The 15910-nt window shown below is 36.7% G+C and overlaps 1 protein-coding gene across 5 annotated transcripts in view; it reads left to right on the top strand.

Moving 5' to 3' along the window:
* Positions 1-14784, top strand: part of march8 (membrane-associated ring finger (C3HC4) 8) — a 197247-nt gene extending 182463 nt beyond the window's left edge. For 4 of the 5 annotated variants that reach the window (XM_039737909.1, XM_039737917.1, XM_039737933.1 and 1 more), the window contains 3 exons: positions 2221-2401; positions 7432-7579; positions 12658-14784. In XM_039737909.1, the coding sequence (XP_039593843.1) occupies positions 2221-2401; positions 7432-7579; positions 12658-12962 (634 nt within the window). In that variant the 3' untranslated portion in view covers positions 12963-14784. The remainder of the gene's footprint in view (positions 1-2220; positions 2402-7431; positions 7580-12657) is intronic. The other variant, XM_039737926.1, reaches the window with a different exon arrangement.
* Positions 14785-15910: the final 1126 nt, after the last annotated feature.

Here is a 15910-nt window from a genome sequence, read left to right as displayed (position 1 = left end):
ACAGCTTGAAAACAACTGGAAGCATGTTGCAGATTATGAAATGAAAGGTTTTTAACTTCATGAAAATAGTTTTGATTCCTTTTAGTGGGTGTTTATTCTCTTTATCACTGAGGCAACATTTCACTTTTCTTCCATCAAACTGAGACCCCCTAATGCTGTAAAACACCAAACCACAGGGGTAGAAAATAATTACTTTAAGTGTTGGTTGTTGCCTTCACTGATTGAAAACAGGGGAATTTGACAACATATATTGTATAAGATAAGGATTTACTTTATCAGAAAAGTGAATAGTGACTTACTTATTCTCGTTATTACATAGAGAGGGAAATCTATAATCCCAAACCAGTTTTAGCTTTTACAGAAGCTCAGACAGCAAAATTAAAAAAAAAAAAGGATCATAAATTACACCGGCTGTTACAGACTGAAATCAAATGTATGCTTTTATTCTAAAATAGTAAGAATAAGAGCAGTTTACTTCTCAAAACGGAGTGGTGCTCGATTGAACTCGCAACCTTTTGCTTCTCAGTCAGTAACTGATTGTATTGCTCACATGTTAAGGCGGCTTTTTTTTCTGCAACTATATTTTTGAATAAAAAGCGCAATTGTTGTGTTATATTTGTACCTTTTGTGAAAATGTTTCTTTGATATTTGGACTTCAGGCTTCATACATTATATAGCTTATGCCTACATTTTGTCATTTACTACTAGAATATGAAAAATGTTTCTGTTTTAAAAATGTGTTTACACAGATTACTGTAGAAACGGAACTCACGTGAAATGCGTGTGTTTCAAATAATCTATTATTTCCACTCTAAAACTCCACTTCACTCCTAGATACTCAATCAAGGCATGAGCTGGGAGAAGTTCGTGCACGTTCTAAATTGGTGGGGGGATGGAATAGCCGGCTTCTTCTAACTTCTCTTTATCAGCACATTTAGAGGACAAAGGACGCTGGCGGAGAGGTGTGAAGGGATTTAAGAAGCGATTTAAGGTGGAACGTATCTACGAGTTTTTTCGTAGGCTCTGGTAATTCTAGTGTTAAAGGTTTAGTGATATATGCATTACATTTTTGGTCATCTTTTATTGAAAACCTCGTCAAAAATAAGCAATATATTAATCTTGTCAACAAAAATAAAGTTTGTTAACAGCTCGAGTCAAGTAAGTGCACATCTGAGTATGGGAAAATATGGTATAATTCTATGTAGGAATAAGGAAAACATTACAAAGGAGAGACATTATTTCATCCGAAGAGTAGTGAGCATCTTAATGACATTCCATAATAAGCAGTTTCATCATCATCATCAGTCATTGGAGGCCCTGTGCTGGTCTTTTATCACATGGCTTGACTTGTGTTTATCTTGATTGCCTATGGAGCCTCATCTTCACAGTTGACTCCACAGTAGCATTTTCATTATCTGTTTTTGGTGGTCCCTCCAGAGGTATTGTCTTCAGGTGTGCAACAGGTATCTAAATTGATGTGTCGGTGTGATTTTTAACATGGTCCAAAAGGCAGTGTGCTCCTCCACAAAGTTGCCAGTAGTACTGGTGCCCATGGCTCGTTTTCCTAGTGAGTGAAAGCTGGACTTGTTTTGCAATACATTCATTTTTATTTTGGACCATCTTCCATTTCTTTCAGCAGTTAACCTTTAAACCTTTATAGTAATTATGGGCTGTTCTATTGGTGGTGCATCATTTGTGGTCCTTCGTGTATGTAGCAGGTTTCACTTTGTAGAGCAAGGTGGTCTGTTTTCAAAATGGTGGTGTATATGCAGTCAGCCAGACCAGGATGCAAAAGGGAGAAGTAGTAAAAAGCATAACATTAGATAAAAATCAATGTATCGAAGCAGTGTTTTAGTGTGATAGTGACAGATATACCTATTAAGTTATTACTATTTTGGGTCATTTTTGCCCCTGATGTTTCGTTTTAAAATGGGTGTATTTGAGGGCATTTTTGCCCTTTGCCAACAATTATTTCCAATGCCATCTGACGTTATTGTAAATACAGCTCTCCCAAGTGCCATATTCATTTGTCCAAATAAGAATATACCCTTGAATAAAAACAATGTGTTTGCTTTAATTATAAAATTAGTGCTTAACTTATATGTCTACCATACTTGTTCTTTACATCAGACTGCAATGAATTGATTCTGTAATGTAGTAATCTTTATGGTTTAGTAGTTTAACTTTAGCAATGCACTAAACATAATTCTTTTAATGCAGGATTTGTCACTGTGAAGGCGACGATGAAAGTCCCCTGATTACACCATGTCACTGTACAGGGAGTCTTCGATTTGTACACCAGGCTTGCCTGCAGCAGTGGATCAAAAGCTCAGACACCCGCTGCTGTGAGCTTTGCAAATATGAGTTCATTATGGAAACCAAATTAAAACCATTGCAGAAAGTAAGTGAGATTTTAAAATACATTCATTTCTTTTTTTATATTATCAAGAAATTATATAAATTCATGCAAGTATCAACTGCCAGAACAGAGATTTTTCTTCAGTAAAGTAAGTCCAATGATGTCATCTGTCTCATGCAATAAGTAAGGCAAAAAAATTAAACATTTTAAAGCTTGTCTTCGTTACTGGTGGCATACAGAGTTTTTTCATGCAATTGTGTTTCCTGTGGAGTCTGCCTATATTTGAATTTGCAGATACATCACAAAAGCAAGCCGTATTGCAGCATTTGTTTCATTTACTCATTGCCAAAGCCTAGGAGAAAGATATCATTGTTGAATGAGCAGGGAAGGTGGTCATTTTGTTAACCTCCTTAGCATTTACATTTTTATTCCAAAAAACATGTAGAAAGAGTTGCATTTTTTGGAATGAAAAATTAAATTTGTATTAAATCTCAAATGTATAATGATACTAATAATAGTAATGATGAATTAAAATATTAAATGAACAATAATAAGAAAAATAATAGTAATAATACTACTAATGATCCTAAAACAGTGTATAATCTCAAAATGAGTCCTTTGTGTGGTAAATCTTAGTGCACGATGAAAGACACAATCCAACGTCACAGTCAGCACAATAATAGCGTGTTTCTTTGCAGATTTTCTTTTCAGATATATCAGTTTTTGAACAGCACACTGCATAGGTACAAGTTGGATTCTGTTTTTTTTTCTGCTGGAGGTATATAATCAATAAAATGTCTACCAATAAGACACTGGATTGATCCGCGATGTGCTGGGTTGACCCTGCCGCTTTAGGGGTAGTTTGGATGATGGATGTGCGGCAATGATTTCTTCTACAAGCTGGCATGTATGAGATACAGTTTCATCAGCTTTTTTTTTTTTTTTTAATAAGACAAATGCATTCCAATGCACTGTTCCACCAGATGATGAAATCTCTTTTTATAGTATTTCTTTTGTTGCCTCCACATAATGGAACAGAGAGTCAATTATTGATCAACACAGTCCATGCCACCCATCATGCTGTTTTAGTCGACCATGGTCCAAATGGCTTTGTAACCTGCTTGTTGCCTTTTGCCTGTACAGTGACCATAGCTGCATTATGTACAGTGCTAAGAAGACAAATACCTTTCTTGTCTTTCCATTTCAGCACAAACACTTTTCCCTTTTGCTAAGCTACTAGTGCACCTTGCTGTGATTTAGCTCTCCCAAAGTCTTCAGGCACTGTTCCATATGGTCAGTCTTTCTTTGCAGCAAGATGTCAGATAGCTCTGGTGAAGTATAAAAATTGTCCATGGTTACACAGCAATTTTGATCCAGCAGACCATCTATCAAAGTCAGCACCGATTACATAGCAATGCTGTACTGATTGTATTTCAGATCAAGCATTGGCCCTTTCCCCTATGTACAGAACCGAATTCCAAATGTATCCCATTTTAGATTCATGAACCTTGTAAAACATTTTGCCAAATCTTGTTCTTTTTGATGCAATGTGCTATATCCACGACAGCCTGCCCTTGTAAGCCATGGGTCTTTCATCGATTCTGACATCATGAATGTAAACGCTCCAAAATTTTGCTACGATGGCCTGGTATATGTCCCAAATTTTTTTTCAGTTTGGGTGCTGGATCGGTTTTCTCATCAAAGTCTTCATTGTTGGAAAAGTGCAGATATTTAATAATTAGTTAAAAAAAAAAAAAACCTGCGCTTAGACATAATTTCTCCTAAGAACAGCAGCACTGATGGCAGTTATACAGCCCAAGTGATTCTCAATTCCAACACTTATGTAAGACGCATCTGTGCAGTTGCCCGAGTGAAACACAGGACTAACGCTTTTAGCACGGTTTTCACAGCCCGAGTAACATTCAGATCTAATGCTAAGGAGGTTAAATTAGCCTTTTCTGTTTTCCTTGAGTCATTCTTGGATTGAATCTGTGGTTTAAATAATAATTTGCAGTTAACAGAATCGGATAAAACAGCTCTTTGACTACATATTACATTCAGTAAAATGTCATGTAAAGGTGCATAAGTTTAATATGGTCAGGTGTAACCAGCGTTCCACGCTCTTCATATTTTCTTTACTATCTAATCAAGAAATCTGGTTGGTATCCAGTCAAGTGGTTTTATTGTCTTACCATAAATACACCATATTGCAGCATACAGTAGCACAAAATAATGTTCCCCAGGGCTGCAGTGCAACATAAACTGTGAGGTTTCTGAACTCTTTTAGGACCCCTGCCAACTGGACAGCAAACCAAAGTGCAATTGTCTTGTCTGTGGAGGACTATTTTTCTGTTGCCGAGGCAACCACAGATTCGTAGTGCAGCAGCAGAGCGCCACAGAAACAACTAGCCGATCGAGGAGAACAGTATAACTTGGCCACTGACCTGGCCCCGATTATGCCCATTTGCTGCGTCTGTGTATAGGAGAGTGGTAGCTCCTGATGCAATAAATAACCCTGCTGTTCCTGCTTCAGGTCGAATAAAGTTGGTTTTGCTAAAGCACTGGGACTCTGCCTCATGTTGGGGTGCAACACAGTGACTCGCACATCACAATACATAAACACAGGACACATGCAAGACAGGTAAAGAACTATACTATGCAATGAATAAGCAAATAACAAATAGGTGAGTGGATAGAAATAATTGATAATGAAAATAGTTGGTAGTAATAAAAAAATAAATAATACCAGCTAATAAGAAAACAGTAGTGACAAGTGTAACAAATGTACAGCAGATAAATTTGATGCTAGGGCAACAATGAATTTTGAGTCTGGACAGCCAAGGGGTAGAAGCTGTTGAAGAACCTGGTAGAACTGGTTCAGGTGCAACAGTACCATCTTCCTGATGGAAGTGGGACAAATAGACACTGGGAACTGTAGGAGTGGTCCTTCACAATACAATAGAGATGTCCGTAATGGAGGGCAGAGAGGTCCTAATGATCTCTTCTTCTTTGCACACTATCCATTGTAGGACCTTATGGTCGGAGACATTGCAGTTTCCTTACCAAAGCGTGATGTAGTTGGTCGGAGTGCTCCTGATGGTGTCCCGGCAGAATTTGGTGAGAATGGCTTACCTTCTTCAGCTACCAAAGGAAGTGTAGATGCTGCTGCATTTGGCTATAGAGGTTGATATCAGTTGACCAATCGAGGCCATCTGACAGATGCACACCAAGGAAGTCTTGACTAATTCTTCCATGGAATTCTTGATATAATCAGTAAGGTGTGGATAGCATGGGCTTTCTTGAAGTCCGCAATAATCTTTTTCTTCTTATCTACATTAAAAGGCAGATTGTTGGACTGGTGCAATTGAAACAATCGTATCTCCATTCTCTATGTGGACCCATCCTTGTTGCTGATGAGAACCACTACCACTGTGTCATCCACAAACTTAAAAGATGGTGTCAGAGTGGTATATAGCCATATAATAGTGAATCAGCAGAGTGAACAGAATGTGATGGAGTAGACATCCTCGGTAGGAGGCATCAGTGCTCAGTGTGATGGTACTTTAGATGGTGGTGGTTTTGTTGCACGGGGAAATGTTTTAGTCTAGCAGACCCCCTATATTAGCACCTGAGGGATGAGGGTGTTGAATGCTGAAATGAAGTTAATAAAAACAATTCTAGCGTAATTGTCTCCTTTGTCCAGATAGGACAGGGCCAGATGAAGAGTTGATGATATGGCATCTTCTGTGGAATGGTTCAGGTGATAGGCAAACTGGATTGGGTTCTGTAATGTGGGAATTCAGGCTTTCCAGTTTCCTAAAATTAGTGTCTTGGGGCATTTCATGATGACATGTGTAAGTGCTGTAGGGTCACTGAGACACGAGACAGAGGACTTTTTTGGCACGGTTGTGATGGTGGTGGTTTTGGGGATTACTGCCTGCCTCAGGAAAATGTTAGAAGATATCTATAAAGATATCAGTCAGCTGGTTTGCACATTCCCTGAGCACACTGCCAGGTATGTTGCCTAATCCAGCAGCTTTGTTTGTTTTTACATTCAAAAAAAGTTCTCCCCATATTCCACAGTGGACAAGTACTGTACCTATTCTTACTGAGGAGGGATAGACTTCCTCACAGGTATGATGTTAATCAATCTGGGTGTAGAAGTTATTTAGACAGTATCCAGCATTAATTCTTTATACTGTACAAGATCTGAAAATTAATTTCCTATGCAGTGTAGTGCATAAGACTAGAGTGCCAATTAATGGTGTGACATTGTTAGATGTTGCAAATGCCTTTAATCCTCATGTAAGTCTTTCTTTTCCCTAAAAATATCTTCTTCATTATTACTTGTTTCTGCACTTGAGTCTGTAGATTCTGAAATTAATAGATAGTTCAGCAAATTTCTCTGAACTTTGCAGCAGTTTTCTTTAATAACTGAAAAAGCCAAGAAAAATAGATTATAGTAAGTTCATCTAACCTTATAAGAAACCTCTACACCAGTAAGTAGATAATTATATTGTTCTAATTATGTATAAACTAGAAAAATGTGTTCACCATTTCATACAAAACAGAGATCTTTGACTTGCTCACAAGTGTGCTTGTCACTACATTTTCTTTTATTTTAATGTCATTTGCTCCATCTTTGACTTGGCTTCCTTTTTCATAATCGGACATCCTCAATAATTTTTTTTTCTTGTGATAAGGAATCCTGAGACATACATTTTCGCATCATTTCTTGGAAATGAAAATTGGTGAAAATAACTGTGCATGTGATAGATTCCTTGGTGAACCAGTGCCCTGTTGCAGAGCTGTTTCCTGCAATCCCCCTACTGCTGCCAAAATAGGCTTCAACAGCTTAAGACTCTGATTTATGATTAGGTATACTGTATCTGAAACTGTCCTGTTACATCCTATAGTAACAGCCAAAATGAAAATGTGAAGGTGCTGCCACCCAACTAGACCAGAATGTTTGCCTCTTCCTTAAACAAAAAATATATATAAAGATTTCAGTTTTACTGGCCCAAAATCTGTTAGCAGTCATAAAGCAATGTATTTTTTATGATGTCTTGTAGTGGGAAAAGCTGCAGATGACTTCAAGCGAAAGAAGAAAGATAATGTGCTCAGTAACATTCCACGTCATTGCTATCACTTGTGTGGTGTGGTCCTTGTATGTTCTCATTGACAGGACAGCAGAAGAGATAAAACAAGGTCAGACAAGTGGTATGTAGAGTCTCGAACTCTTTTACCAGTGCCTTCTTCTTTTTAAAATTTTTTTCATTATTTCATTTTGATTATAATTAAAGTGTGGATTTTTTCCTTTTAAAAAGATTACAATAATTGCTACAGTAGATATGAACAGCTTATTTATTACAAGATAACCTCATTAGTTATGTTATCTGTAATTTTCACAGTGTCTTGTACGGTGCATCTGGAAAGTATTCACAGCGCATCACGTTTTCCACATTTTGTTATGTTACAGCCTTATTCCAAAATGGATTAAATTCATTTTTTACCTCAGAATTCTACACATAACACCCCATAATGACAACGTGAAAAAAGTTTACTTGAGGTTTTTTCAAATTTATTAAAAATAAAAAAAAAAATGAGAAGTCACATTTACATAAGTATTCACAGCCTTTGCTCAATACTTTGTCGATGCACCTTTGGCAGCAATTACAGCCTCAAGTCTTTTTGAATATGATGCCACAAGCTTGGCACACCTATCCTTGGCCAGTTTTGCCCATTCCTCTTTGCAGCACCTCTCAAGCTCCATCAGGTTGGATGGGAAGTGTCGGTGCACAGCCATTTTAAGATCTCTCCAGAGCTGTTCAATCGGATTCAAGTCTGGGCTCTGGCTGGGCCACTCAAGGACATTCACAGAGTTGTCCTGAAGCCACTCCTTTGATATCTTGGCTGTGTGCTTAGGGTTGTTGTCCTGCTGAAAGATGAACCGTCGCCCCAGTCTGAGGTCAATAGCGCTCTGGAGCAGGTTTACATCCAGGATGTCTCTGTACATTGCTGCAGTCATCTTTCCCTTTATCCTGACTAGTCTACCAGTTCCTGCCACTGAAAAACATCCCCACAGCATGATGCTGCCACCACCATGCTTCACTGTAGTGATGGTATTGGCCTGGTGATGAGCGGTGCCTGGTTTCCTACAAATGTGACGCCTGGCATTCACACCAAAGAGTTCAATTTTTGTCTCATCAGACCAGAGAATTTTGTTTCTCATGGTCTGAGATCCCTTCATGTGCCTTTTGGCAAACTCCAGGCGGGCTGCCATGTGCCTTTTACTAAGGAGTGGCTTCTGTCTGGCCACTCTACCATACAGGCCTGATTGGTGGATTGCTGCAGAGTTGGTTGTCGTTCTGGAAGGTTCTCCTCTCTCCACAGAGGACCTCTGCAGCTCTGACAGAGTGACTATCGGGTTCTTGGTCACCTCCTTGACTAAGGCCCTTCTCCCCCAATCACTCAATTTAGATGGCCGGCCAGCTCTAGGAAGAGTCCTGGTGGTTTCGAACTTCTTCCACTTACGAATGATGGAGGCCACTGTGCTCATTGGGACCTTCAAAGCAGCAGAAATTTTTCTGTAACCTTCCCTAGATTTGTGCCTCAAGACAATCCTGTGTCGGAGGTCTACAGACAATTCCTTTGACTTCATGCTTGGTTTGTGCTCTGACATGAAATGTCAACTGTGGGACCTTCTATAGACAGGTGTGTGCCTTTCCAAATCATGTCCAATCAACTGAATTTACCACAGGTGGACTCCAAGTAAGCTGCAGAAACAACTCAAGGATGATCAGGGGAAGCAGGATACACCTGAGCTCAATTTTGAGCTTCATGGCAAAGGCTGTGAATACTTATATACATGTGCTTTCTCATTTTTTTTATTTTTAATAAATGTGCAAAAATCTTAAGTAAACTTTTTTCATGTTGTCATTATGGGGTGTTATGTGTAGAATTCTTAGGTAAAAAATTAATTTAATCCATTTTGGAATAAGGCTGTAACATAACAAAATGTGGAAAAAGTGATGCACTGTGAATACTTTCCGGATGCACTGTAGGTGAGAATGTGTGGGGGGTTGGGTTTGTACTTGAGTGGGGAGGGGGAAGGTTATTTTTTAGATAAAATTACAGTAATACATTAAAGTGTGTTTGATTTTATTTTAACTTATATTTCACTGTGGTCATGCATCTTGAAGGTGTGATTAATTGATTATTGTTGCACTACATACTGTACTGTTTTACTGTGGAAGATTATCCATCCATCCATTTTCCAACCCGCTGAATCCGAATACAGGGTCACGGGGTCTGCTGGAGCCAATCCAAGCCAACACAGGGCACAAGGCAGGAACCAATCTCGGGCAGGGTGCCATGGAAGATTATTTGTTACAAAATGAAATACAGTCCAAAGTGTTAACCTCATTGTATTGTATGTGGTGCATTTCATTTTGGCGTGGTTTTATCATATTATTATGAACCAAATGATCGATTGTTTTCCAATTCAGCATGCAGTTTTTGTTTCAGATTAAAATGCAGTACAAAAGCATATTGCATTTAAATTCCTCTACGTAGATCACGTATCACAATTAAACAAGCAAATCGAACATTTTGCATTTCACTTAGCAGCTGCTCCAAGAATATTTAATTTTGATTCAAGACCTCACTTTTATCTCATGCCTTTACTGAATGTAATCAAATAACCAATCAGTGTGAAAATGTGGGACAAGCAATATGTTTGCTTTGCTTTTAGTTAAGATACGCAATCTATGGGCAGGAATTAAAATACAGTATATTTCAAAATGAACAACAACAACAAAATGAAAAGGTCTAAACTTATTCTGTTAATTTCTGCCAAAGATGCTCCTTTTTTCTCTTACACTTTGCCATTGCTCTCCATGCACAGGATAACACCCCAGGTTCCCTTTTCTGAGTTTGCTACTACTCTTTCTTTAACATAAAAGCTAATATTCCTGTTTTCTCTCTGTGACTGTAAGGCTGTCTGTTTACAGTTAAGTTTGGCAGCAACATGACATTGCAGTTCCTCAAGTAACATAATACTTTTCATAGTGGTTCTAACGTAGGTTCAGGAAAAAAAAAATGTTCGTGATAATTTAGTGACTACTGATCATGTCATTGGACTAAAACTCTCCAGATCTCAATTGGCAGCATCATAAGCCAAAAGAGCGAGTTTCTGCATCAATGTGTATATTAAAATCCACACTATGTGATCATAATTTATCACTAAATTAGATAAAAGGCTGTCAAATTCAGTCATAAACAATAAATATGACCATAGTGGTCTTAGACTGGCACTAAAACTGTACTAGAGTCTGTTTTAATATCTGATATAAATACCTCAAAGTATGTAAACTCACCTACATTTTAAAAGCAGTTTGCAGTTCATCATACAGAATTATCCCAAGACTAATTCATCAAGCAGTATCTTTAGATTTATTAAAGCAAATATAACCATTTGGTACTTCCCCAGTTAAAGGAGCAGTATTAGATTTACTAAGCCAGGTTTAAGTAGGAAACACAAATTAGATTTTGCACTTAATATAATATGGTTTACCAAAGCAGCTTTATTTCTCAGTGGATGAATATTTAGCAAACAGCATTTTAAGCTGCAAAAATATTTTTGAACTGAAATTCTACTTTTTCTTTTAATTTTAATTTTAATTCAGTTACTAATATACCTACCCCTAGTGGAGTATCTGATTTTAATTCTTGGTCTGATTATGCTTTTTGTCCTTTGGTTACTACTGGATTCAGATTTTGCTACAGGGCTAAATTTGTAAGATGGCTTACAACAGGGATTCTGGGTAGCAGCTACATAATAACAGCCTGCAATTTATGTAATTTCTCAAAGCTGTGGCCTTCATGGTGCTGTGATCAATGAGTCAGGCATTTTGGCTTCCAAATGATAAACTGGCCCTTCAGATTTCTAACTCCTATTTTTACGTAGTCTCTGTGAATGCTGTTGTTCTTAAACATGAAAGCATTTATCTGAAGACGTACCCAGAAATAAAGCTTGATATTCTGTACTTCTGATTGCGTATGTAAAAATATAAAAGTAGAATTTCTGTGTTCATTGTCCCAGTCCATAAGAAGATCACTGGCAGGATTCTGTGTTGGTGAGAATGCTGCATGTGGGTGATATCTTCCTTTTGTGCCCCTCGGGCATTTCTACTACAACATTGAGTGAACTAGATGATCCTAAATCTAAAAGGAGGGGAAAAACTGACGAAAGAGTTAAAACAGTGCAGGACGTTATGGACAGTTGTCAGAATTCAGGAGAAACGTGTAAATATAACTTATCATAGACAAGAATGCAAAACTGCCTATTTTCTGTAATACAGGACATATAAAAATATTTATTTGACCTAGATTCTTTCAAAGCAGCCTTTTCGATTAATAACAGATTAAATTAATCTAATTTTTCTCAAAATATTCTCAGTATTGGAGCTATTTTTATGGGAGGCATAAAACACAGTAAATTACTTTTCTGTCTTCTGGTTCCAGGGATCTGGATTCTTTTTTTGAAACCCTGTCACTATCGGTCCTTCATTTTTTACTTTCTTCTTATGTTCAAAAGTTTTGTTTGTTTCCTCTTCTTATTGATATTCCAGTCTCATCCATCATCCCCAGAGCTCTACAGTTTGAGTTTACAGGTGATGCAGGATTCATCTGGCATGAGAGAATGTAGGGGGGTGTGAGGGGGTGCGAGTGTAGGTATCCCTGTGATAACTTGCATCATTTCCTGCTGAAAACAAGTTTAATTTGTCAGTGGGTTGAAGTGGGTGTGTCTCCAAAAAGTAGATGGATGGATAAATGTAAAAAATGTAATTAAAGTTTGACTTGATGTGCATTTCATAAATTGTTTGACTGCAACCTGCAAATTTGCTTTCTAACATATAGTATTTTTATTCTTCATTAGGTTTATAGGAAAAGAATGTCAGCTTACCTTATGTACTCCTTATATAGTAAATACATAACAGAAATGTTTATTTTTTAACACAGTAAATTTTACCTGTGTGTTGTGTTCAGTGTAGCATAGTGCTGAAGACTAGCAGGACTTGAAGTTGTACATTCAAATCTCACTACTGACACAGTGTCACTATGAGCAAGTAACTTCACCTGCTTGGGCTTCAGCTAAAAAAATGTAACCATTTGTATCTCTCAGATATTGTAAGATAAAGGTGTCAGCCAAGTATTAATTATGTAATATTAGTAATACTGTTACAAGCTAACTGTTTTGTGTCAGCATTTTAAAATTCTCTTTGCTTTTCTTGCAGGTATTTTGGAGTGGCCTTTTTGGACTAAACTGGTTGTAGTGGCCATTGGTTTCACTGGAGGACTTGTGTTTATGTATGTGCAGTGCAAAGTGTATGTACAGTTATGGAAGAGACTAAAAGCATATAACAGAGTAATATATGTGCAGAACCGCCCTGAGACTAGCAAAAAGATTGTTTTTGATAAGCCAGCATTGGTAGAACCGAACTTTGAAAACAAAGAGGTCTTGGCACTGCACCAGTCGGATTCAAACTGTTCACCACATACAGAGACTGAGGACTATAGTGTGGAAATTTTACATGTTTGAATTTTTTGTTGGATCTTCCAGGTCCCATTGTGTACTTTCTCCCTCTGCAACATTCTGTTTAAGTTGTATATTCAAAGAAATTCAAATTCTAAACTGCTCCTTTTATGCACTTTGGTGAATCCATATTTAAAAATGCCAGGAGATTTGGATGCGACTACTGCCATTAATTCCCCATTTCTGAAAAGAGAAAAATCCTGGATGATTTTAAACTTTTTTTCCCTTTTTTATGTGATTACTTGGAGAAACTTGAAGACAATGTTTTAAGTCCAAATTATTACCAATTTTACTCAATGACTGTCATTACATGCCGATCTTGGATTTCTAGCAATGTAAAAGATTATATAGAGCAGCGTACAGTAATTGCAGGTATGAAATATCATTCCAATCAGTTTAAAGAATTGAAGAACAATGGCCATTCTGAAGAAAATATTTTTGCTCCAGTGCTCAAGGTATTGTTTTTGTGTTAACATAGAAACTGTTGGTGCTGATGATAGTGTGGAACAGTCGGAGAGTCCGAAATTAACTTGAATTAGTAAAGATAATGAAGAAAAACCAAACAGATTAGCATATGAATTGTTTTATGATTTTTTTTTTAAACAAGTCTATTTTAGAGTATCACTATTTAGAATCTGTATTATCTTGAACATTTCAAGTGTAATTGATTTTTTTCGGGCCTCGTTTCTTTATTTCGCATTGCCTCCTGTATTTAATGTGTATTAGAAAAAACTAAGATATCTTGTTTCTCTGACAATGCTTGTATAAAATTAGCAACCATCACTAAGCAGCCCGTTAACAGGCTTAAAAAGAAATTTGTTTATTGTACTTTTTTTATACAAAAAAAAAAAAAAATCTCTTCTCCCCACTAGCAGAAACTCTTGAGAAAGGAGGCAGTGACGAAATGTACCAAAATAACATTTAGGTACAAATTAAATACAATTGTGTATATAGTTCTGAATTGTTATACTTATACCAGCATGTTGCCGGATCCATTAGAAAGTGACACTAATGCAGCAAAGTCAAATGGAGCCTTAACTGTGCAACATTTCCTGTCCGTGCCATGGAATTTCCAAGGGCCTAAGACTGTCTGGATCGGCTACATCCAAAAGTGCAATTACCCTGAAATGAAGGTGATCATTTTGATATTTTGTAAATCATTGTGTTCTTTGTGCATATAGTAATACACTTTTGTTTTTTTATTTCTTATGGTAGTATTTATAACTTTGGTGAAAAGTGCACTCGGGAGGAACGCGGTTAGGTTTATGACAAATTCAAATTGAATGATGAAATGCATTGTTGTTGATTAAAATTGAAATTTCAAATAATACCACTTTTTCCGTAAGTCTGAATGTGGATTTGTACATTTTGTTATCTAATTTAATTATGAATTCCTTTTTACTAGAATGATTTATTGGTACATTCTGAATTACTTTTGTACCTCTAATTTTGCTGTATTGTTTCCTAGATATGTGTAAGTTAAAAGATTGATTATTTTAAAATGTTTAGAATGAGACCTACTGTACCTGTCAAATGTTTTATTCCCTACTGAAGAAGCATGAAACCACAAAATGCAATTCTTAAAAGCATCTTTTTGAAAGGGAGCCTTTTTGTGCAAGTAGCTGGACCCATTTAAATTTGTTTATTCCAATAAACTGCACTAAACTAAACAGCATTTCTTCTCAAAAATGGAAAACGGCGAGATCACAGTTTCTTCTAAGTTGTTGATATTTGGTTGTGAAACACTGGGCGCTTTAACTTTAAAACTGAAATGCTGCATAGTTTAATAACGTTCACCCAACATTGCACATTCATTGCTTTCTTTGTAGTTCTGTATAATTGGGGTCCCAATCTGTTGTACTTTTAAATGTATAGTTTTGTATTTTGTTATGTATGGTTTATGTTTTTTTTCCCTCAGTATTATATACCTTTTAGCAGTTTGAGTCTTAATTTACAAATGGCAGAGCTGTTTGATCACATGTATTGTGGTAATTTTGGGGGGCTTTGATTGCAGCAATAAAATGTTTGTAAAGAAAGATATGGAAACAAAAATGTACCTTCGTGTAAACACTTGGCATATAATGATCTAACCGTGGGCTACGCCATACTCTTATGTTTGCAACCACATTCATTCCTTCAATCTTACAAACTGCAGTCATAGTTCCACCTGTTTTGCCATGTGTTCAGTTTCTTAAGGGCTTTGTTTATATATTAAAAGTGAAGGAAAAGTTAAACCATTATATCTTTAAATTGTGTGTATACATGTGTGAGTGCACATTGTAGTGCTCTTGACATTGTTTTGTACTCTAGGAATGGCACATTTCAGTAGTACAGTATGTCTTTACTAGTTTGTTTTTTTTTTTTAATTATCCTGTTTCATCAGATATATTTTTTAATCTGTCATTTAATTACTCAATACTTTCAAAAGATTTTCATCTCGGGAATGGAATAGTATGCCCTTGTGATTTCTGAAAATGACCTAGTACTTTAATTAATGCTATAAAACAAAATACAAGATTGCAAGTCCTACAATTTTTTCTCCAGCCAAGCACATTGTGCTCATGCAGAGTCAGTGCTATTTAATGACATATTTATATGGTTTAATTGTTTTACTTAATACTAATAATGGCAGCCTTAATGAGCATTACAAGAGACATTCTGCAGTCATTATGCAATTAAAAAGAATTGTCTTCTGATTCTGGTCTGTGATATTCTAGTGGCTTCATCTCTCTCATTTCACCGAATGATGTCACCTGTCGTAAATTATGTGTGTGCAGTTCAGTATAAGAAAAATGGAGGATAAGTGAATGTTATGTCAACAACATACAGTGATTATATTTGTTCTGAAGGAAGAGAATCCTGTGGCTGACATTCATTCACAACTTCTGTGTACATATGGAGGAAATACTGTATGTATATGGGAACTAGCAGTGTCAGGTTGATGAGTACAGCAG

This window comes from Polypterus senegalus, chromosome 1 (genome assembly GCF_016835505.1).
Source record: "Polypterus senegalus isolate Bchr_013 chromosome 1, ASM1683550v1, whole genome shotgun sequence".
In the NCBI taxonomy this organism is placed as follows: Eukaryota; Metazoa; Chordata; class Cladistia; order Polypteriformes; family Polypteridae; genus Polypterus; species Polypterus senegalus.
The sequence above is the reverse complement of the archived record's forward strand: the minus strand, read 5'-3'. Positions and strand labels throughout refer to the sequence as shown.